General features: G+C 39.2%; 1 protein-coding gene across 1 annotated transcript; it reads right to left on the bottom strand.

The window, feature by feature from the left end:
* Positions 1-5,768: 5,768 nt before the first annotated feature.
* Positions 5,769-21,819, bottom strand: EDN3 (endothelin 3; the record flags this gene model as incomplete). The annotated part of the gene is made up of 5 exons (XM_084296815.1): positions 5,769-5,832; positions 6,743-6,858; positions 7,813-7,977; positions 21,201-21,444; positions 21,768-21,819. 4 exons carry the CDS (start codon positions 21,817-21,819, stop codon positions 6,786-6,788), a joined length of 534 nt encoding a protein of 177 aa, XP_084152941.1. The 3' UTR covers positions 5,769-5,832; positions 6,743-6,785.
* Positions 21,820-24,056: the final 2,237 nt, after the last annotated feature.

The raw sequence follows: 24,056 nt of genomic DNA, 5'->3' as shown, positions 1-24,056 counted from the left end.
ATACAAATTGTGCACATACCTAACTGTTGTACTTTCTTGGTCGCTTTCTGCAGTGTTGAAAGTACAGATCTCTGGAATGCAGTATTATAGATTACCAGGCTTAGAGGATGAGATTTACAGACTATAACGGAATATATTTGTCTTCACATGTCATCTTGCTTTCTGCTTAGTAATTAAAAATCTCTTAGTTAAATCTTAGTTAAAAATCTGCACCTTAAGTTTAATCTTAGTTAAAAATCTGCACCTCGGGAATTTAAGCACCAGGCTGACTCCAAAGATGATTCATCATTTACTTCGCCATACCTTTTTAAGTGCCACTTGTCATCTGTGTGCATTTTTAAGCGTAACATACCTGTGAAAAATATGTCCTCTGTAGAGAATTCCAGTCTACAACATACTTGTTGTGTTCCTGTTTTCCTGTAACTTTCTATTATGCAAAGTAAAACGTTGTTTAGTTTGTCTCCATGGTAAAACCTATCTAGCCCTTCAACATATATATATATATTTATTGCTGAAATAGTTTGCACATTTATTTTAAAGACAAAAAAAAAAAAAATATGGCTCTAACACTTTTTATTATATGCACTGAAAGTATTTGCGTAGCCAAGGGTCTGTACTGGTAACTGAAGATCGCTCTCCTCTCACTTGAGCAATATAAATTGCCAGGCCTGGATCCACAAAGAGGAATAGAGTGAAAAATGAAGCATTTCCAAATTGATTAGTCAATACTTTGGGGAAAAAATTGTCATTACAAAATAGTAGCCAGCAAATTCAAAATGAACTATGGAAATAAAAATGAAAACAATCTAGCAGATAGCAATAGAACAAATAATTCCTGGACAAGTATGGTAAAATTTCTGCTCATGAATCACACGTAAACTCTCACTGATGTAATGGACAGCTGGATCACACTCTGAGAAACAATTTTAACAGAAATCAATAGTTAATAAACATGATTTGTTGTCCAGTGGAATATCCATTACTACAAGTAAAAAGGAAACATCTTTTTCTCAGATATTTCCTCATCTCTTCTCATTTAATTTTTTTCAACATAATGGCCCTTTACTGTCTAAATGGCCTTGTCCACATAGAAGGTATCTATTCACTGATGATTGAATGATAGCACATGGTTTAAAAAAAAAAAAATGTAGATACCTTCTAAAAAGAAAAAAAAAATGCAGAAGGACTAAGAATTCTTAGCATTGTGCATATAGGACGTGACTTGGTAACCAGGTCACTGTTTTAAGATTGATAAGGTGCATATTGAAATAGAGAACCAAGCTAGAAGTATGGGGGATGAGAGGGAATGTGTTCAATATGGATACTACTTTATGCAATGTGGATTTTGCAGCTTAGGCTAAAGCTCAGTAAGAGCCCAAGAATTCAGTGAAGTATTTCTCATGGCAGAACTTGAACCTCATCCCAGAAGTTTTTTTGAAGCGCAGTTACACTACTAACTATCAGCATAGGTTACTCAGCTATAGAGATAATTTTGGAGTGCAAATCAAGGCACATCTGTCTTCCAAAGAAAGCACTTCTGAAAATCTTGGAAGTAGAGATACTTCTGTTACTTCTGAAAATTTGTTTTTGAATGAAGTTTGGAAAGATACCATGCAAGGTAAACAGAAAGCTCAATATGCTTCGTTTAACTTGCTTAACATATTTTAAGTCTCTCAATCCTGACATTTCTTTGTACTATAAAGCTCTCCAGGTTATGTCTTTTCTTTTGCAAAACTCTAGTAGTGAAACCAGAGATTGTTTCCAATCTCATCTGTTCACAATTTTGTTTGATTTCTGTTCCAATAGATATCAAGTTGCGGATTTAAAGATTTGATGTTCATATGGCTTTTTGTTCCTTTGTGCCAGGGCAGGTTTAGGTTGGATATTAGGAGAAATTTCTTTACTGAAAGGGTTGTACTGCATTGGAACAGGAGGTCTTTGAGAAACATGTAGATGTAGAACTTAGTAGCGTGGTTTAGTCATGGACTTTAGTACTAGGTTAACGGTTGGACTGGATGATCTTAGACTTTTTTCCGACCTGCATGGTTCTATGATTCTACAATAACTTCTAGTTGCATTTTTGTCTTACTCTTATTAGCCTGCATTTTACTCCTATAAGATAAATAGTTTTGTCATCTCAAATCACCTTGAACCAAATTTTCATGATTTCCCTCTGCAATCTTTCACTTTTTTACGCTAGATGCTGCCAGTAGGAATATCTGTCAGGCTTAAGTGCTGAGTATCTAGAAAGTATCTGTCTGGGTGGATCTGGTGGGTTTGGGTGGCACATCCCAGAACTGTGGCCAGTGTTTCTTTTAGTTGTTATGAAGAGATTACATGCACTGTAGTAACATATTTCCATTTTTTTCTTGCAGTAAAAGGAATTCTTTCAAACTCTTCTTTACTCAGCTGTGTTTTGTGAGAAAGACTTATATGTCAAACTTCTTTGAGGTTTTAAAACTGTCAAAAGCATTTCATTCAGTCTTTGCTGGTACATCATGCCAGCAGTCTTGGTTTTTATTATGGAGAAAAAACAATTCCATTCTGCTGTATTTAATGAATAGTTGGAGGATGTAGTAAATTCCATTTAGCACATTCATAAAGCAAATGAGGAATGATTCAAGTTGTCATAGTTTAGCCAAGAGAAAATTACTTCTGCCTGCATGACAAAATTACGCTAAAACATGTACCACCTTCTCCCACCCACATATCTGATAAACTTCAGTGGGTTACAAACAACCCTTAGTAAGGGAAATGAATAAATCAATGGCCTATTTTAATTCGTCTATTCTTATGAATAAAAATTAAATAACTTTCCTGGTGAAGTCAAGTAAAAATTAGTTTCCTTTTAAAGTCATCCCTGTATTAACTTAACATGAGAAGGATCTACTGAAGAACTTTGCTTCCAAGTTTTATAATCATTGTGTAATCTTTGGGAAGATTAGAAGCAAAAGAATAGTATTCCCAAAAGCCAGCACAGCAAGCAAGGAGCCATTTACTCTGATGAACAGGAAACGTGAACTCTGCTCAGGGAGTAGTCACCTAACTCTGCAGGAAGGTACTTCCTTCCCCACTCGCAGCTTTGACCCCTCTCTGACTCTGACACCAAAGTCTATGCCTTTCACAGGGCACAGCCAAGGAATAAGAAGTGGAGGTGGTGATGGAGACCATTGTCTCCGTGAGACTCTTGTCTTCATGGCACTTAACTGTTCTTACTGCCATGTTTAACTTGGATGGGCTTTGCTGTAACGCAAGCCCCACACTTGCTGTTTCTGCTAGAGGAACATAGGAACAATATGCTATTTTCCTCTCTGCCACAGACCTGTGCATTTGATGGCTGTGTTCACTTTTTTTTTTTTTTTTTATTTAGTTTTTCTTACAAAAGAAATTCTTCAAAGCCTCCCTTCTACGGTGTTTCTAGACCTCTGATCGTTTATTGTTCTTATTCTTATTAACACCTGAAAATTGCACTTCTATTGATGGCAAATAGAATAAGAGCTATGCCATGCTGACAAAACTAGAAAAGTTGCATATAAACAGTTGTACATGGAATAGAGTAAGAACTGGAACTAATTTGTTGTTACAAAACTATACTGGAGTGTCCTCAAAACAATATCCCAGAAGAATAGTTCTGTAGTACACCTAGCTATGCTAATGTTACATGTGAAAAGATTTATTTCTAGCTTCTGCAAATAATCATTTTGATTTATCACATTTTAAAAATTTTCTTACTTAAAACATTCATTAGTTGTATATTAATTTTATGTGAAATTTTTAAAGAATTTAAATTCAAATTAGTCCAATATGCACACCATTAAAAACAGATAGACTGACTCCCTGAGACATGAGGGATGCTAGTGGTGAAATTTTCCATAAACATATGAAAAGTAGGTAATAATCTTGTAGTCATAAACTATTTGCAGACAGAATAGTTGTGGTTACAGTCCAGAACCCAGCACACGCATTGTTTGGCTATATGCTGCAATTTACTGCAGATATATCAAAATTAATCTATAAACTTTGAATTTTGTCCCTTCCTGGTTTAATGCAACAGTTATTTCTCATGTTCTTTCTTTTACTGTGTTCAGGACAGATTGATGTTTACATGAACTGCTAGGGGTGCATACTCAATTCTCAGACTTTTAGAGCTATCAATCTGTTTTGAAAAAGGCAAGTTTTTGTATGACCTAGGTGTACGCATTCAGGGAAAGAAAAACAAAGATTCTGCTAGTAGTTATAAATGAGTATTAAGCATTCTTCATAACAAAGCCTGATTATTTGGAGCAGAGGGGAAGGGAAATTTTTCCTTTAAAAAAATTATGGGAAAATTATATGTGAGGAGTTTCCATATAATAAATAATCTATTTTCTATAAATGTACAAAATCATTTGTACAGCAAATAAGACATTGATACAAATGCAATAACTGAAAGATATATTTACTTTTATAACTATAATAATTTATTTATGAAATATATCCATATATATATATAATATCATATATATTTTGGCAAAAAGACCTCCCTTTCTTGTTTCAAACAGTCTATCACCACTGTTTTAAGTCTATATAACCATTTTTACTCTTCTTTTCATTTTGCAGTTTTTCTTTTAGTCTCCATCTTCCAATAAAATATAATTTAACATCATCTGGTTACAGTTTAACCTATGCACCCTGGGGAAAGTCTGCCTGAAGTTCGGTCAAACCAAAAAAAGATCTATAGTGTTACAAGTAAGGGATTTCCTCTCTCTCTTTTTAAATTATGTTATTGAACAGGATGTGCAAAAGTTACTCTCTTTCAAGCTTACTCTCGCATCTTTCTATCAAAAAAGTCCATAATGTCTGAAAATATATTTTCTGTTGAAAGATATCCACTGGTGGATATAATAACATCATCATGTCTCCAAGTTGTTCAGTGAAGAGATAAAAATGTGATTTAAAGGACTAGAAAGGCTGAATGTATGTATTAAGGATGATAATGTATGTTAGGGGCTTTGAATAGCATATGATCTTGTACAGTAAATTCCTTTGTGTGAAGTTTCTTTTGAAGTTCTATAGTCCTACCCTTTCATCCCTAGGAAATTTATTTGGGATGAATTATTGTAGTTCTGCTCATCAGCTACAGTGCATCTCTAAATAGGCACTGTGAATGTTTTTGAATGGAACTTTGTGCAAGAATAATTTGTGCATAAGTTCAGTAACCTATTGAATACTCCATGTATACTCTTAACTTGCTATAGTTTATAGTAATGTTTATATTAGCCGTTCATATTTATTCTGCATAGATATTGTTATTTAAACATCTGCCACAAGGTTACAATATGATGATTCAGGCTTGCATACATTAACAAAAGAAACATTTTGAATCTGTTTATTCTTATTGAGAACTCCTGTATAGGCAATCTCTCTCTAACTCATCACGTTGTCCAGTTACAATTGCCCATGTAAAACTGGATGGGTTCTTCAGACACATAGCAAGCATAAGTGAAACAGTATGTTTCTATTTTACTTTTAAAAATCAGGTAGAAAAATGTTTCCTGAAATTGTGTTGCTGAAGTTTGAATCAGTCTTGGAATCTGTGTTCAAATATTGATACATATATTCCCTGCCAGGTTATGCGATAATTATCCTTTACTGGGACTCTCATGGGGGAAGTATGGGAGAAAGCTTCTTCGTACAGGTTCACGTGCCCTCAGAGTGGCATTGAGGGAATGGAAGTGTTGCATGCTGCTGAATTCTCCACTGGCATCAGACTGAAGCATCAATGTTGTCCATCTCAGGAGAGAGCTGTAGTTTAAGTTCTTGCTTCTGAGCTTCAGCAAATGAGCATTAAAGCTAAACAAACAAACAAAAAAAAAGCCTGCTTGGTTAGTCAGAGCTAGCTCTCTCTGACCTGGTAGAACTATGGTTCACCTCCTTGATTATATACACACACCTCCTCGATATAGTATACACACAGAGTAAATGCTACCCAGATGCCTAATTAGCTCTGATTATGTAATCATAGCAAAACAAAACAAAACAAAAAAACAGCAACAACAAAAACAAAAGAAGTTGGATCCTTCCCTCCATAGCTAAAATTTTGAGGTAATGAGGTGATTTTGATGTATTTTAGAAGTCTTGTAGTCCTAATGGCTGCTTCATTTCACCCAGAACTACAAGTATTTGCTTATACTGATATAATTTTGCATTTCTTACATTGCAATGGTATTAAAGTTTGATTTGGAACAGGAACTTTTTTGCAACTGGCTACAAGGTCACAGTAACCTCTTTATATCTGACACTCATAGTAGATTTATTTTCCCCTCCAAATATTTTTCCACAAAGTTTGTTTTGTTTCTGTACCCAGACAACTTAGGTTTTACTGCAGTAGTGCACTGTCACATGTAGATGAAGTTATTGAAGTAGTAATTGAGTAAAAAGATGATAGACAGGAACAGCTCTTGACTGGAGAGGGGGAGGGGAGTAGTACTGTTTCCAAAATATGTTGGCTTATAGCCAGAGAATCCAATTTCTGAAAGAGCTATATCAGCAGGAGAAAAGCTGTAGTAATTCTATGTGTAATAAAGGCTATTTAAAAATAAAAATAAATAAAAAATAATAAATTAAAAAAAAAAACCTTCACAAGCCAAATTCTGCCCTTATTTAGCAGGAAGGGAAAATATTCATTTGGAATAATTTAGTCTTATGAAAATACAAAGCAAATTTATTGAAAAATAGTATCTCTACTCAACAAGATACACACCTGAGCCATACCTGACTGTTCAGTATCCTCCAAGCTCTCTGTGCTACTGAATGAAAGCGTTCTCCTCTTCCCTGCTTTGGTCTTTTTCCTCTGTTGTTTTCATTGATCCATGATTTCTGGGGAAGAGAGATTTGCTCAATTTCTCACTGTGTTCTCATCAATTATCCTTACTGAGCTATTCATAAAATGACAACGTCATACCTTTGTTTAGAATAGAAAAAGCCTTGCATATTTCCATTCTAAAATAATGCACTATTAAGCATGGCCTGAATTGTTCTGCTTGTTATCCTAACTGTAGCTATTTCAAAAATACCACATCATAAAAAGAAATACACACCAACAAAAATCCAAAGCACTCATTTGTCTGGCTGGCTGGGATGGGATGGCTGGGATGAGTCTGTCTGGGATTGAGTTAATTCTTCATAGCAGCCCATATGGTGCTGTGTGTTGGACTTATGATTAAAAAAAAAAAAAAAAAAAAATTGTTGATAGTGCACCACTGTTTTGGTATTCCTGACCAGTGCTTGCATGGCATCAATGGGACAAAACTCAGACAGGTGACCTGAACTGGCCAAAGGAATATTTCATATCATCTAACATTATCCTTGATTACAAAACTCTGGGTATAGATGGGGGTGGGGGTTGCTTTTGGTTGGCTTTTCTTAGTGACTGGCTGGGCATCAGTCTGTATTCAGGAGATGGTGAGTGATACGCATTGCATTGGTTATTGGGTTTTCGTGTGTGTGGTTATTTATTTGTTGCTGGTTTTTTTCCCCTCTTTCCTTCGCCTGTTGAGCTGTCTGTATCATGAAGCATGAGTTTTCTCACTTTTGCTCTTACTATTCATTCCCCTACCCCACTTGAGGGTGAAGTGAGTGAGTGGCTGTGTGTGTGCTTCGCTTCTGGCCAGGGTTAACCTACACAACTAGATATGAGAATCGGATTTGAAAACAATACATCTCTTGATCAGTTTGATAAATGCAACAAACAATTTACTTCCATGAATAGTTTACTTCCACGAAATAGTCAAATCATGTACTCAGCCTGCATTATTAAGAAAAGATACTCACCTTCTCTTGTCTTGCATTCTCCTGCAAAACTGCGTACACTGCTTGTCATCAGTATCCAAACAGGAACACCGAAAAGAAGACTGGAAAGTACTTTGATTCTGGCCTGTAGATCTTTTGCCTCTAAAATTGCCTCTGTAGTTAGACAGCCCATATGGAACAGTCCTCCTGTTGTGAGAATCACAAATATTGTATATTTTAAGAACTATTAAGATGATGCTCTGTTTGTTTTTTTTTTCTCTTTTAGAAAACAGACCTACACCAAACCAATCAACTTATAAAAGCCTAAGTTGATTGAGTTTGGTATCTTCATATACCAAACTTTATGAAGTAGCTAAACAAACAAACAAAAAAACAGCTCAAGTGTCAGAATTAGTTGGCAGCTGCATTGACTATGTACAAAATAAATTGAGTACCGAGCACCCAGTACAAATACATTCCCAGGTAATTGCTTATTTTAGTGTTTCTTTGTGTTGGTTACTCCCCACAAATGTCATGTCCAGTGCCATAGCTGGTAGAAATTGAAAAAGTGGCTGTGGCAATTTCCACCAGATAAATGACATGTTGTTGTCATCGTTTTCTGATTTGCCATTAATTTTACTGAGAAATGAAGAAAACCATCAACATGATTAGTTTACTGCATCACGTTTAGGAACATGAACCGAGTCACAAATGTGTGAACAGCTAGATTATCTTTCTCATGTGATCTCTCATAGAAAAGCACTGGTGCCTACATATTTTTTACAGCAGCATGCCAATAGATAGAGGTAATTCTCTTTATTTTCCTGAAGTTTGGCATACTTTGTTTACAGGTTATAGGCGATAGTATCAGAAAAAGGAATGCTTCATTGCTGCTTGCTAGTGTCCCAAAAATGCATGGATAGTTTTGATGTACGTCATGAATTATTCTCCTACTACTACAAGTTGTCACAGAATCTCAACTCAGGTTTACACCACGTGGAACTTCTGGAGACCCACCAGTGTTCCGGTGTACTCAAGGGCTGGGCTAAGCAACCCACAAATGCTAAAAAACCAAAGGGTTCAAAAGTGAGAAAGAGGAGTACAGGTGAAAGGGTGAGAAAAAAAAAAAAAGAAATGCGGAGGAGAGGAAATAAGAGTGGTTATAGAAGGGTTGCAGAACAAAGCCTGAATAATCAGCCTGGAACCACTAACTCTGTGTACTTGGACTTGTTTCATTTGCTTTCATAAAAACATCATTAGGCTATTAATTGGAAAGCTGCAAATTTTCCATTTTCCCACACTCATGGTGGGCTGAAATGTTTAGAAACATTATTTTTATAATCTCTGCTATAATTTTTGATGTAACATCAGTACAGTTCATGCAAATCAGTTATTCAAACCTCTGCACCGCTAGTAACGTACCAGCTTGTAACCGTGTGTCTCATCTTTCATAGCCTGAACCAGATAGATTTGTTATAAAACCACAGAAAGAGGCAAAATCACAAGCAGTATTTCTGTTTGTTACAGGCCATGAGTGAGACACTCTCCAGCAGGTGCTGATCTTCTTGACATTTATGCAGAAATTGTTGTCTATTTTCACCACTTCCTTCATTCTACAGCTATACCTCAACACTAGGAAAGGCCAAGAATATGCAAATTTGGGTTAAGACTTTAGGACTTGATTTTGCCCCCTCTGTTCAAACAGCCATTTGAGAAGCTATTTGTTGTCTTCAGGGTTCAGGGCAAGTCCTATTTTATAATTGAAGAGTATTAATAATTCTGTACTGTCATCTACTGGAGAATAACGAATGATAAATGGCTAATGTAGTTAATTTGTGTCATAAATAGTTGTTGTACAGTCATATTTTTAGATACATTAATGCTTTTTATGAAGTAATGGCTGGTATTTAGAGACAGGAATGAAAGGAAGAAAGTTCCTGTCTTTTTAAGGGTAGTGAACCCTCTATGGAAACAGTCTGGGACAACTCTGTTATTCAACTTAATTCTTAGATGTAGGCTGAAATAAAGAGAGGAATTTTGCTTGGTCTAACCAGCTGTGAAACCCCTATTTCATGGTAGATAGGCTGTAAAGGGATAAGGAAGTTTTTTACAGCTTTTGCAGATGTCATCCCACATCATGTTAACAAGACATCAAATACTGTAGTATTTTATTTTCAGTATTTTAAGTGGTTCCCCTTAAAATGTTCACTTTACCAACATATGATACTATTTTTTCTTATTTTAATTCTCTAAATGAGACTCTCGGTGGGATTCAGCTACAGGTTGGCCTGTGTCAGAGGTTTTGCCTTCACAGCTGGAGAGGCAAAAGGGCACATGTGCTTTATTCCGTAGTTGCTGCAGTTTGCAAATTAATGGGCTAAGTGCAATCATAATCAACATCAATTTTATGTTAATGCATCAGTATGAGAACTACGGTGAGTTAGGAACGGGCCCTTTATCAGTCTGATGTATTTCCTAAGAGCCAGTAAATTCCAGAAAACTGGCAGGAGTGGACAATGTAGTGTAATTCCAAGTGATTAGAAGCATGAATCACAGCCAGAAGCAGAGGAGGAAACTGATATTTTAGATACTGCTTTTGATCTTTCTAATCAAGTGCCTTAAGTTCTGTGAGGCTTGTAAGCCTTATGCTTATAAGGGTATGCTTCATAGCTTGGAAAATATATTCAAGAGCACCTCGTTGTCAAGTGTAAGACCTTTAACTAGAATACCCAAGCAAACATTTTTATGTAAGCTAATGTGCAGATTTGCCAATCAGAGATGGAAATTTAATAGTTCTCCAATATGCCTGGTTTTTTTTATTTCTACAGATAAACTTCAATAACAACTCAGAATCCTTCCAGCTGTATTCAGAAAGAGCTAAAAAAAAAAGTCAGTGTTTTCGTGCCTGTCTGTTACTCTGATGCAACTCATAAATCTCAACATTTAAACAAATGTTAGTGTGTGCATGGTTATCATTCCAGCAGCTGAAAATGTTAGTATTTCAAGTTAGTTCATGCCTCTTTCCCAGTACTTCAGAAGTGAGAAGAGATGCCAGAGAGATTCAGTTGAACAAATATCAGAAGCATTTGCCTAGCAGCATGCTGAGATTGTTACATGTGATTAATAAATGGCTGGTTGTGCAGCAAATTTTATGGTGGTGCAGTGCTCAGGTTCAAAATGACAGACACAAAATTACAATTTCTACATGCTAGGTGGGAATTCTTGTCAACATTTAATTGTCACCAAGCATTTGCTTTGCTTCCTATTTCAGGTGAGGTATCTCACTTCTTTAGTCAGCTATTAACCACTTTCTAAATTAAAGAAGGTGTGAGTTTAAACAAATAGCTTCTTCAGTATAAGTTGTTTTGTTCTTTATTTCCTTCATTATAAGGCTATGGAAAAGAAGCTGCTAACCTAACTCTCCAGTGCCTCCAGCGCCTGGAATTATTTCATGTAATAAAATTATGGGCAGTCAGTGCAACAGATCTGTTATCCAAAGATAATCCCATGTGTAACATAGAGCTGCACAAAGCTAATCAAAGCACAGCGTGCTCCTGTCACTTGAAATGTGCTTTTGATTTCTGCAATGGAAGGAACAGGCAGCAATCTTTAGGCTGGCCAATGTTTCTCCTAGAATTTTAAAAGGCAAGAGCATAGATATGCAGGTCAGATATTCAGATCCTTAAATAACCCAGACCATTTCTGTACTTTTGTACTTGTATCCATAAAATACCACATAAAAAGCTGACCTAGACGTCAGCTGTCTCTTGAAGCAAGTTTTTGTCAGTAAATTAATAGAGATACGCATTTGTTGAAAAAGACAAGTACTGAGTAGTAGTGAAACAGCCATTCTAAACCAGTGATACCAGTGCAGATTTCCCACAGAAAAAACTGCCCGTTGAGTAACTCTTGCCTTTAAGTCTAATTGGGAATTGTACAATTTGCCCATGTCCAGGTGTCCCTCATTTATACCAGGGTGAATGTTCAGAATTCAGGCAGCCAAATCCAATTGGTCTATTTTAATTCTTATAACATGTGGCTGAGTTTCTCATGCTATGTTATAATTGACCTATGAGCTGCTATTATTTTCTACTTTCCCAGCCACTTAAACACAGCAGATACCTCCAGGGCACTTGAGAGTTTCAGCCAAAACAAAGGTATGAGGGGGTTGCAGCATTCATCTCAGATGCTGCGATTTCAGTATTCAGCAATATATTTTCTGGCAAGTATCCAGGCCAGAAAGGCTCCCAACAGTCTCTAGTGTTCTCAGAAAATCTTAAAATGTATGAGATCCCTGTAAGGACCACTGAGAACAAAGAATATGGAAAGGAAGCAAAAAGTAACATCCTTCGATGACACCAAAATGTCTCCAAAATGAAAGGTGCTGAGGGAAATCAGATATTTCTGTGTACAATTCCACATAAAGCTACTGCAGTAATACCGTGCAACTGCAGATGATGAGATCATGGGCTGTTCTGAGAGTTCACTCCAACTGCCTGTAACAAACATCAGGTTTTTTAAACTGTGAGTAGTTCACAATAGGAGTTCCTCCCATATTATCACTTCCTCCTCTTCATTATCATTCAAGTAAAACACCATGGGAATGCTCTTCAGAGAAGTCCTGGACTTCTTGGTCTTCTGTCATTCTAACCATATGCTCTGTTCGTAGAAATTGTACTTTTTCTAAGTAGCTTTTTGCAGTTAAAATTATTTTCAGATGAGAGAAACAAGTTTTTAAGCTCTAGAGCCACACTTTTATTTCCCCCATCCTCCATTTAGTTGTACTCAGTGTTCCTCGTTATCTAAACAGGCAACTGTTATCCATAAAAGATGTAGCTCCAAAATCTTGCTGGATTTGGTTTTACCTTCACTCTTGTTTTTTGTTTGTTTATATATATTTTTCAATCCTGTTCTTTAATTAATACTCGATAATGTGTGAGGACTCCAAATTAGTTAATTAGTTATAGTTAACTTAGGCAATAAGCCAAAGATTGCACATATTTACCTTGCCATCCCATCTCACTCATCAGATGGGTTCTTTGATATACCTCCCAGTGAGATTTCACACTACCCAAGTACTGTGAGAGAATCCAAAGGCTGCAATAAGGCAGATTATTGCTGGGCACCTTCTTTAGCACGCCATCCCAGGAGGATTACAGCAATGACACAGGCTTGAGCAAAACTGTGCATAGCAAAATCAAAACATATGTTTGTTTGTTTGTTTCTTTGTTTCTTTGTGTATATTAAAATTTTATCAATAAAAGCCTTAACTTATAGCTGTCAAAAGGATGCTACATGCTCTCTGCATCAAATACGATCAGAAAAAAAGTCTGAGTTTAGTAAAACCTGGGGTATGTTTCTTGAGGCTACTGAAATCAGCAAACCATGGGGACGTATTTTTTCTTTTTAATTTCATTCTCTAAACACCCAGAGTGGCTAACCTGCTGAACCGAGCTATTGCTTCACAAAAATACCTCTCTCTAAACAGCACTGCCCGTATCCTTCAGTGTCTCATACCAGCTCTAATCTGCTCCTAGTTTTGTGGCAAGTGATATGATTAAAAATATGTATCTGGTGCAGTATTTTCTATCTGTGGGGCCCAAGCTCCCATTATTCCTTGTTCTTCCTCTGCCTGGCAGGAAATCTTATTAACAAGGAGGCTGCTTCTAAAGGAAATAGACTGAGGCAAATCCCAAAGGGCAAGAACAGCTGGAAAATGAGGAAAGGAATCAGATAAAATTAGGTGGCAAAAGGTAGCTTTCTTAAAGTAAAATTCAGAGTACCCGTTGCTAGTTTCTGAAGCCACCATACCAGTGCACACACACAACACACTCTCCGGTGCGTGTTCCCGCAGTGTGTACAGTTCAAAACCCACTACTGGTTTAAAAACAAATAAAACAAACCTGGGGGAAAATGAACAAAGGTTAAGCTTTAAGACTGATGAAAGTGCCTGTGGCTTGATGGCCATGGAGACTGTTTACTCTTTGTTTAGTCTTAGAATTAGGCCAACATGAGCAGCTGTAGTGAAATTTCAAGGCACTAGCTGTTAGCGTGTCTCATCCCTGACCCCATTTTCTTCAGGGCCAGCTCCTGCAATGACACAGGAGCCTAGGCTGCAGAGCCAAGAGATTTCAGGTCTTTCTGAGGATACTGCTGTTAAGCTATCAATACTGTCAGCACTGTAAATAAGGTTTTCAGGAAGACAGGATATATTCTACATTTAGACTGAGGAGGGCATGCAAGCTGTGCGTGTGTCAGACAGAGATTTAAGATACCCAGGGATCAGGCTGAACAATGCAGGATGAGGAAATCTGAAAAGAATGAGACTGTTTAGGAGCAGTCAGGAGAAATGAGCAGAACACCAAGCAGGAGAGAGGGTGAATTTGAGACAGTTAGTGGAATGGGACTTTCTTTTCAATATGAATCTGTCAAAAGAAGGCATTCACTAAAAAACAAAGCCACACCTTTCTTCTTTTTTTTTTTTTTTTTTTTTTTTTTTTAAATGGAATGTTAAAGTTATTGTAAAATGGAAACACTGGATCTGTTCATTCAAGAGTCTACTGACCCGTCCTTTAAAACAGAATAAGCACAAAAAAGCAAGCTGTTTTCTATCTCAGCCTAGAAAAATCGTATTTTAAGTAGTGTGTAGTAAGATTGTGTAGTTATATGCCATTATTGAACTATTCTGAAGATATTTTTTCTTAAGTTTGATACTTATCTCACTGATTGTGGGATTCGAGTTGTGAAAACTGGTTGCACTGCTTAGTAAAATGCATGCATTTTGATAACGACAAATGACCAGCAAACTGTCTTGTCCACCTGGGAATATGCATAAAAGCTAGGAATATGCACATAGACAATCAACCTAGATGTGAGGTCAGTTGTGCAAAGCTGGAACTGTACAATAAATTTATTCTGAAACCCTTGGGGTTTCATTTGTAATAATGGCAAAGAATGAGTACATCAAAAGACTTGTCTACCCATGAATCCATGCAATTAAACTGTATTAAATCAAGGTGTGAAGTCAGTACATGATTTAAATTCTCAAGAATAACCATGTTTGTATAACAGGTCTAATAAGCGCACTAGTTTGTCTATGATAAAATAAAACCATAACAGTAGAAGCCTGTTACTATGTTCAGTAAACCTATTTGAAATAGTCCGCTTTTGATGTGAAGATTTGTGTAGCATTTTAATATCAAAAATCCTCCTTTAGGGTAGGGGAAATTTACAATTTCTCATTTAATTTTTCACAAATATTTGTAACTTAAAAAAAAAAAAAAGTTATTTAATATTACTCGTTTTGTTAATATTCCTCATTTACATTAACTCCTTTTATCTTCTTTATGCCTGATTTTTTTATTTATTTTTTTTTTACACCAGTATGACCATAGATTCCATAGAATCACAGAATCACAGAATTTTCTAGGTTGGAAGAGACCTCAAGGTCATCGAGTCCAACCTCCAACCTAACGCTAGCAGTCCCCACTAAACCATATCCCTAAGCTCTACATCTAAACGTCTTTTGAAGACTTCCAGGGATGGTGACTCCACCACTTCCCTGGGCAGCCTGTTCCAGTGCCTCACAACCCTTTCAGTGAAGAAGTTCTTCCTAACATCTAACCTAAAACTCCCCTGGCTCAACTTAAGCCCATTCCCCCTCGTCCTGTCACCAGGCACGTGGGAGAACAGACCAACCCCCACCTCGCTACAGCCTCCCTTGAGGTACCTAAAAAGAGCGATAAGGTCACCCCTGAGCCTCCTCTTCTCCAGGCTGAACAAGCCCAGCTCCCTCAGCCGCTCCTCGTAGGACTTGTTCTCCAGGCCCCTCACCAGCTTCGTCGCCCTTCTCTGCACCCGCTCAAGCACCTCGATGTCCTTCTTGTAGCGAGGGGCCCAAAACTGAACACAGTACTCGAGGTGCGGCCTCACCAGAGCTGAGTACAGGGGGACGATCACCTCCCTAGCCCTGCTGGTCACGCTGTTCCTGATACAAGCCAGGATGCCGCTGGCCATAGTTTTAGTTATTTTAATTGTTACTAACTTGTTAAGATTTTTCTTTTTATCTTTCATTATTCAGGCTACATTAAGACCGGAGATACACATGGATAGTCTAATGTTGATAGTCTGCAACAGGACAGGGCAAGCTTCATCCAGGAAAATGAAATCAATTCAACATAAGATTCATCATTTCGTCACTTCTTTTGGCACTTAGTTCTGATGGTTAACAATGCACACTCTTAAACAGAGAGATCAACTTCTTTATTTGAATTTGCCTGGCTTGCAGCCACTGTTTTATCATCATGCCTTTGGCTAGCAGGTATTTTTAGTCTGATCTATTAAGATCATAAGCACATGCTTAATTGTTTTGGTGGACGAGAAATCTTTAGCTGTGTTCTTTTATTTCTAGTAATAGGACAGGACAGTGTCTACATTTAACTAATGATGGAGATAATTCTAAAAAAAAAAAGATAGGGAAAATGTAAGACTTTATTATAACACTTAATAACCATAAGGATGAAAAGCACTTTAAATAATATTATGCAGGCTTTCTTTCAATGAAATTCAATTACTGATGAGATGCAGGTAACAAAAAGATGTTATGAAGAAAATGGAAAAGTGAGTCAGCAGGGCATCCTGTTAGAGGAGTATCCAATTGATTGTCCTGGAGTCTTCTTGTTTTCATTCTAGGATGGCCTTATGACAGTGACCTAAGCCAGCAGCGAGCAAAGATCATTAGCTTATAGCTGTTAGACACCTGATCATAGGTGGAGTCAGCCACTGTTGCCTATATAGCTTCTGGCAAATCCTGAATCCACAACAAACACATGTCAGGAAAAGGAAACAAGGAAAAAGGCCTTTCTCACCTTTACAGGTGGTCATATTAGATCAGAAAAAGAGATTTCTCTAGGTGAACCATCTAGAGTTGTTGACCTAGTGCTGCTCACATGATGAATTTTGATGTCCATTCAGGAATAATGACACAACATTGCATCCTTATAGCATCCCGATGTCAACACATACTCGTGAAACACTCCCCATATCCTCTACCACTATATCCCACAGAGCAAAGCAACAGACTACACTTTAGTGTATGCCCTTGTCCTTCCCCAGAGGAAATAGATACATCATGTGTAACCACAGAAGAAGTAGAACATGTCAGAGGATCAGAGCTGCAAACACAAAGATATTAGAACAAATTCTCCCTTTCACTTTGTCCATCCAATTGTACTGATTCAGAAATTGGTGTAATTGGCAGACAGAACTGTTGGATCATCACCTAAGCTGCCCTTTATGACTTGGTCATAGAATTTCATTCAGTTATCCATCTTTTGAGTTTAATTAATACTGAAATAAGACGTCACTTAGAGAAAAAACTTTTGCGTTGATTTAGACACTTCAATAAATTAATTTTGTTGCTTAATCCAAGTGAGGAAGTGCTTTTACAATTATGTATCTACGCTGATTCCCCTTTGAAAGTCTCTGTATTATTGCCACATATTCTTACTCTACTTCTATTTCAGAATTAACGCCCACTTTGGTATCTGATATTGTGTCACCGTTATAGTATTACTTTCCTATAGTTTTGATCTTTTAATCTTTTACTAATCATTCTGAGCATCTGTAGTAGTTCATGCAGCAACAGTAATGTCATTAACTGAAGCACATTTTGACATTGATGCACAAGCTCAGTTCATATTGAAACACAGGACTCCTGTAAAGAGATACAGATCTAAAAGGTCTTCCCTACATTTTCTTCTTTAACATATAGAATTGAGCATTAAGCTGTAGCTTTATTACATCGGTGGGTACTGTTTAAAAAACAAGCTATTCTTTCACCCTCAAAATGTGTCAATCTATAGATCAAGATGCAGATCAAGATATGCATAATTAATAACTTGACAAAAAATGCATTGCCAACTAATTCTGAGTAACCAGTTTTATCAGTGAGAAAAAAATACCAGCTTTTAATTATCTTTATTATGAAACTTTTGCCTGCATCACGTAATTGCATTATTCTGTTCTACCTTACCTGACTTCCATTAGGACTATGTCTTTCCCACTTAGGGCTCTTGCTGCTCCCAGCATAAGGGACTCACACTATGTGAAAATAACACTGGTGGGCTCAGTGATCTGGACTAACCCCAGTGGTTCATAGATAAGTATAAAGCAATACTCAAATGTGTACACATCATATCTCATTTAATTGGAAATAGCTGCAAAGTCAGAGGCTGGATACTCTGCAATTGTGTGCTTTTCCAGAATTGTCACTCTGCTTATCCAAGTGGTTTCTCAGCAAGGATAGATAAAGGCCCTGTATTGGCAAGGCTTCTGCCTCCAACACTGTTATTGAAACTTTAACCACTTCTACAGGGAAGGAAAAGAGGAGATCATGACCACTATTTGCTTTAAACATATTACAACAATGCTTAACACCATCTTCTGTGGGAAAGAGTAGAGGGAAGAAACCAGAGGAGGAAGTGAAGTTTGTCTGTGAAGTATGGAGAGAAGAGTAACCTGGTAACAGAAAATAATGAGGAATTTGTGACAGGAATAAAAAAGGATAAAGTGAAGGATACAAATCCAGAGAAAAGAGAAAGCAAAAAAAAAATAGTAAAAAAAAAAAAAAATCAATTGTAGTGCTTGGTGTAGGAAGTAAAACTGCAAAAGAAATGAGAAGCAAATAAGCAGGAAAAAGATCAGAGTCAACAGATGTCAGGGTCGAGCACTGGAACAGGCTCGCAGGAAAGTGGTCACAGAACTGAGCCTGCTGGAGTTCAAGAAGCATTTGGACAATGCTCTCTGACATATGTTTTCATTTTTAGGTAGTTCTGTGTGGAGCCAGGGGTTGGACTTGATGGTCCTTGTCTCTTCCAACTCAAGATGTTCTGTTCTATTTAAGAAACACGCTCCAAAAGTTTACTAACTTGCTCATGATTTGATAATGGTATCGTAAGCAAGAGAGACCCGTTTAGATGAAGACACAAATACACCTTTATGAGTATAGGCACCAGCAATAGATAAAAAAAACAACATTAAACTTGTCCGGGTTGATGGTTGGACTTGATGATCTTGGAAGTCTTTTCCAACATTAAACGATTCTACGATTCTCTGAAAACCTCTATTTTTCAATGTAATCTTTCTGGCTTTCTGTGGCATGTGTTGTCCTCAAAGTTATGTTTGAACAATCCTTTTTACTAGTCAATATAAAAACTTCCAACAACACGTATATAGCAACATGAAAGCCCTATTTATAAACAGCCATGCAGTCTTTACAGATCCAAGGGTTACTTCCATTTAAAGAAGTATTGTAACTTTCTTGGGATATTGAAGTGCACAGACAGGACTGATTCCTCTCATTCATATCCAGAAATACTTTTTGTCTTACTGAGAACACTGTTCCAGGTAGAACACCAGGCCAGAATTAGCACCTTTTCATTCATACATGTGACATAAAATCCTAATGTAACGTAATCCTATTCCTGTTGCACTGAACATGGTCAAAAATGTGGAATATCTCCATACATACTTAATTCAGTGACTACCTCTGCCCTCATATTTAGAAGCGTTCTTCTGCAATCCTAGAATCTTTGAAAATCAAGGGTGTGCTTTTTCAGCTTAGAGGGAGATTTGTACATCTACCTAACACGTAAACAGAGCCTTTCCTTTCATTGCTCAAGAACCAGCTAACGGAGCAAGACAGTCCTGTATAGAATTTAACATTCCATATGAATACTTAATCCTCGAATCTATACATTCTGTAGCTTGCATAGAAATATCTGGTCAAATGGCATAAAAATCAGCTATGATAGAAATCAAACTTTTAGAGAAGTTGAACGATCACAGGCAAGACCTCTGCACTGGACAGTGGCAGTACCAGAGACATTTGCTGTTGTTTTGCGTACAATTGACTTTAGTAAAGAAAGTTGAGAATCACAGCCCCAGCTGTTTAGTATTTGAATTATGAATACTTCCTTCATGGAAATCTTATATATCTCTCCATTCTCTACTTTTTAGAAGAAAACCTCCACATCAGTGAATTAATGCAAACATGTTACAGGATTGCATCCAAAATAATTTTCCTAATAGAATGAAAATGGCAACAACAACAAAGAAGTTAAGAAAAAAAAAAATTAATGACTTCTATGGACGTATTATACTTTCAGGCGGTAGAATTTCAAAAAGGCTTGTCATGAGGCATGGCCTCTAGCTGGGATACACATATGAATTTACAAATTAAGTGTTATAAACCCTGTGTAATTTAACCTTTTCTACTGCTACTCTCTCTCTTTTTCTATTCCGTTTGTTATTTTAATCCAATGACAAGGTTTGCAGTTGATTCAGATTTATTCTTATGGCTAAGAGAAACATTCACAAACCATGGTGAACAGCAGTCAACAGTTTTAGATTCTTCCAATCTCCTGATTATTTTTTAATGAACTTGATTGCTGTGGTTCCTACAGGGCTGATACCTTTTAGCCTATGAAAATCTTCACAAATCCTTAAGACTTGTTTAGTCACTCAATGAGACAGGATATATACAATGGGCTAGGAGGAGGACTGTAACCTTTAGGATGTAGGCAAAGTGTCACTCTTCCTGGATGAGTTCTTTTAATTAGATACTGTTCATAATGGATCCTGCTTTTCTGCATGTGCTTCACCCCCTCTGACCTGCGTGAAACTCAGAATTTCCACTTCATGAGAAATGTGATGATTTCAAGAACTGTTTTTATTATATGTTGAAACGAAAGCTTATGTTTACCATTCCCATTGAGCGTAGTTGTAAAAGACACTCTTCTGTAACATCTTAACTCTGGTATACTGAGGTTTTCAACAAAATATTATTTTAACGTCAAAGCACTCTCCCACATGAATTTTTATCAAAGCCAGTACAATTACACACACACACACTATTCTTCCCTTCCTAAAGGGCGGTTTATTAGAAACAGGTTTCTCCTACAAAATAACTCCATTTTCCCCCCATGACTAATTGCACTCGGGCTGCAAACGGAGTCCACCCGGGGCTGCCTCCACCGGGACGCTGCCTGCAGCCCGCTCCCCAGCCTTCCTCCTCCTCCTCCTCCTCCTCCTCCTCCTCCACCCCCCAAGGCGATGCCGGGCAGGTGGCGGGGCGCTGCAGTTCGGCCGCCCCCGACCCCCGACGGGACCCCCGGCGGCCGCCCCTCGCCCCCTTGACCCCGGCCCCGCCTTCCCGCGGAGCTGCCCCGAGGGTGGCTGGGGGCAGGCGGGTGCCGCAGCCCCTCGGAGCCTCCCGCAGCCCCCTCGGAGCCCCCCCGCAGCCCCTCACCTCACCTCCCGCAGCCCCTCTCCTCACCTCCCGGCGACCCGCGCAGGGGCGGCCCCTCGCAGCCCTGCCCGCCATTTCGCGTCCCTCCCTCCCTCCCCTCCATCCCTCGCCCCTTACTCACTCGGGGGTGTTGATCCAGATGATGTCGAGGTGGCAGTAGTAGACGCACTCCTTGTCCTTGTAGGTGTAGCAAGTGCAGCGCCGGGCTCGCCGCCGCAGCGCCCCGCCGTCAGCCCTGGCCCGGCCGCCGCCGCCACCCGGCGCCGCCGCCGCCGCCTCGCCGCCCTCCCGCTCCTCCCGGCCCAGCGCCGCCGAGCGCGGCTCGCCGCCGGCCGGCACGGAGCGAGGCCGGGGCAGTGAGGACCCTGCAAAAAGGGAAGGGGGAAGAGCAGGGCTCAGAGATCCCCCTGCGGCCCCCTGGCGCCCCCCACCCGCTTGCAGCCCCCTTGGGGATGGGACCCCGAGAAGTTTCGGGCGGCCAAAGGCACCGTTATGTCTGCGCGGGATGCCGGCACCGGGGCTTGGGGGCGGCCCGTGAGAGGTTTTGGGGGGGTTTAACCCACCGACGGCCGGTGATGCCTAGGTAGCTACCCGCGCTTCTGCTTATAGCCTTTGGGGAAAAGAAGGGCAAAAGCAGCTCTTCTTTGTGTGCGTGCGTGGAAACGGCGAAGAAAGAAAGTCAGGTTACCTGCAGTCGATGTAATTGTAAGTCCAAAGAGGAACAGTAACCCCAGCTCCATTAACCCCAAATTGCACGCTTGTTAACTGCAGGCAAAGGTGAAGCGCAGGGGCCGCTCCGGGAGGAGTCGCTGGGGGCCGGAGGCAGCCGCCGCTCCCCGCAGCCGGCTCCCCACGGGGCTGCGAGCGGCGCTGCTCCCTCGCGGCTCCTTTCCTCCAGCGCCCGCTGAGTCCCGACGGGGAGAGAGCGGCGTCAGGAGCAGGGAAGATCCATCGCTTGGCGTTTCTCACACACACCTCCCACCCCACCCCCAAATGCGAGCAGAAACCGGAGCTGCTGTTTCCCAGCTGCAGCCGCCTCCCCGCAGAGGCAGCCTCCTTCCCTGCCTCCCTCCTTCCCTCCCTGCTCTGCCTCCCCCGGGGCGGGCGCTCCCCGCCCCCGGCCCGGTGCAGGTGAGGGGCCGGCAGCGCGCAGCATCCTCCCGGCGCCCCCCTTTGTTCTGCCGCCCGCGCTCCATCGCCCTCGGACGGTGCCCGCTCCTCTCGTCCTCTGGGCGCTCCCCTGGGGGACGGAGGGTGGCCTCTGTGATGGAAACAAGAGGTTGAGGCTCAGTCCTGGGCTACGGGTATAGGAAGGGGTGTTTGGGGCTTTCCCTCCGGGACTTTATCACTGATTTTCCAGGTGAAAATTAAGTCATCAGTTCTCTGCTACTTTCGTTTTTCCCTTAAGTAAGAGCGCCTCTTTGCCGGACAAACCTACCGAACTTAAAGAGCTTTAAGTAAACTTAAAGTAAAAGGGGGTTCGTGCTGCGTACAAAACTGGCACTTGTTCCTAGAACATTACTGCCTGTGGCCTCGTTTGTTATCATAACATAAGCCACTAAGTGATAATAGGCAAGGGTTTAAGGGTTAAGGGAGTCTGCTATATCTTTTCTTACGGTAGTTAGTGTATTACAAGCTATTATAGGGAACATATGTTGCAGATGGCATATAAAGAAAGGTTAGTAAATTTAATTGTGGATATTTTAAATCAAAACAGGATATTTCGTTTAAGTGTCTTTCAGTACTACCAGAAAGAGTTGCAATCAAAATTATTTGTATGTATCATGCCATTTCAGTCTATTCCCTAAAATCTGTTTCACGAGTAGAAAACTAGTTGCAGGATCCCTCAGGTTATTTATTTGAAGGCGTAACGCTGCTCTCCACAGTGTCGCATTCTTTCTCCGGCCCTGCCCCCAGCTCCAGCTTCAGCTGTGGACTGTTGAGTAACAACACTTACAAAAACCCCATCGAGATGTCACATTCTGTCAGTTTGTCAAACCCTGCCTTTTGTCAGTTTCTAAAGTTTGCCTGTTTTGTTGGAGAGCTTTGGTCTACCATATTCACAGTTAATAACAAAAGCATGATGCTCATTAAAGACATTAGCAGCTAGAAAGTTCCTTTTTCTCCAGTTTTCCCCAGACCATGATTCTCTGTGGAAAATTAAAATGCTTTTGTTTCACATGGGTTTTGAAATGACAAGACATCACAATACAGAACTAAAATGCCAGGAGCATTAATCAAGCCCTATATTCAAAGACTGGTTAGAAAAGACAAGAATTCAGTAAGTCCCCAAAGTTTGCACCCACTGTAGTGAGTGCAGTTCATGCAGACATAGCCAGCTGCAAGCAGTTTGCTCAGATATTGACAACATTCAATGACTGAACTGTAAAACTGTAAAAAGTCTTTGGCGATTTTAGTTCTGATAGTTTTAAATATCTTTGCTACAGCCACTAATATTCTCATAACTAATACAATGGGGGAAAACAGATCTTATCTAAGTTCCTGAAGTTAGTGTTATATTGACATTCAGGCTTGATCTAAGTGCTTATTTACCTTTAAAGTTTATTATTGCTTTGCTGGGTTGTGGGTTTGTGTATATTAAAGTTGTGTTCTCAAAGTATCAACAGAGTTACAGTTAGGCTTCACAGTTATATAGCAGCTGCTGCTATTTTGAAAGATACAGTGACAAAACATCTTTTAAAAAAAAAAAAAAAAAAAAAAAAAAAGAATGATCTTGAAGTTAGTTCTGTTATGTATATGAGTAGAAAAATTAATTGCTTCAAATCACAAGTTCTAGATATAGTACCCTGATGCTATTGGATACAGGACTGATTTTGACAAATGCTTATGACTGCATTTTAACATATCTGAAAATAAAAAAAATAGGGATTTACTGTGCAGTTACTGTTTAACAGAACTCACCCCTGAAGCTTATAGGAAGTACTGGTTATTTGTTTCTGATGTGATAAGTAACAAT

The sequence above is a fragment of the Netta rufina genome (genome assembly GCF_964035555.1).
Source record: "Netta rufina genome assembly, chromosome: 16".
NCBI lineage: Eukaryota > Metazoa > Chordata > Aves > Anseriformes > Anatidae > Netta > Netta rufina.
This window is presented reverse-complemented; position numbering and strand designations above follow the sequence as displayed.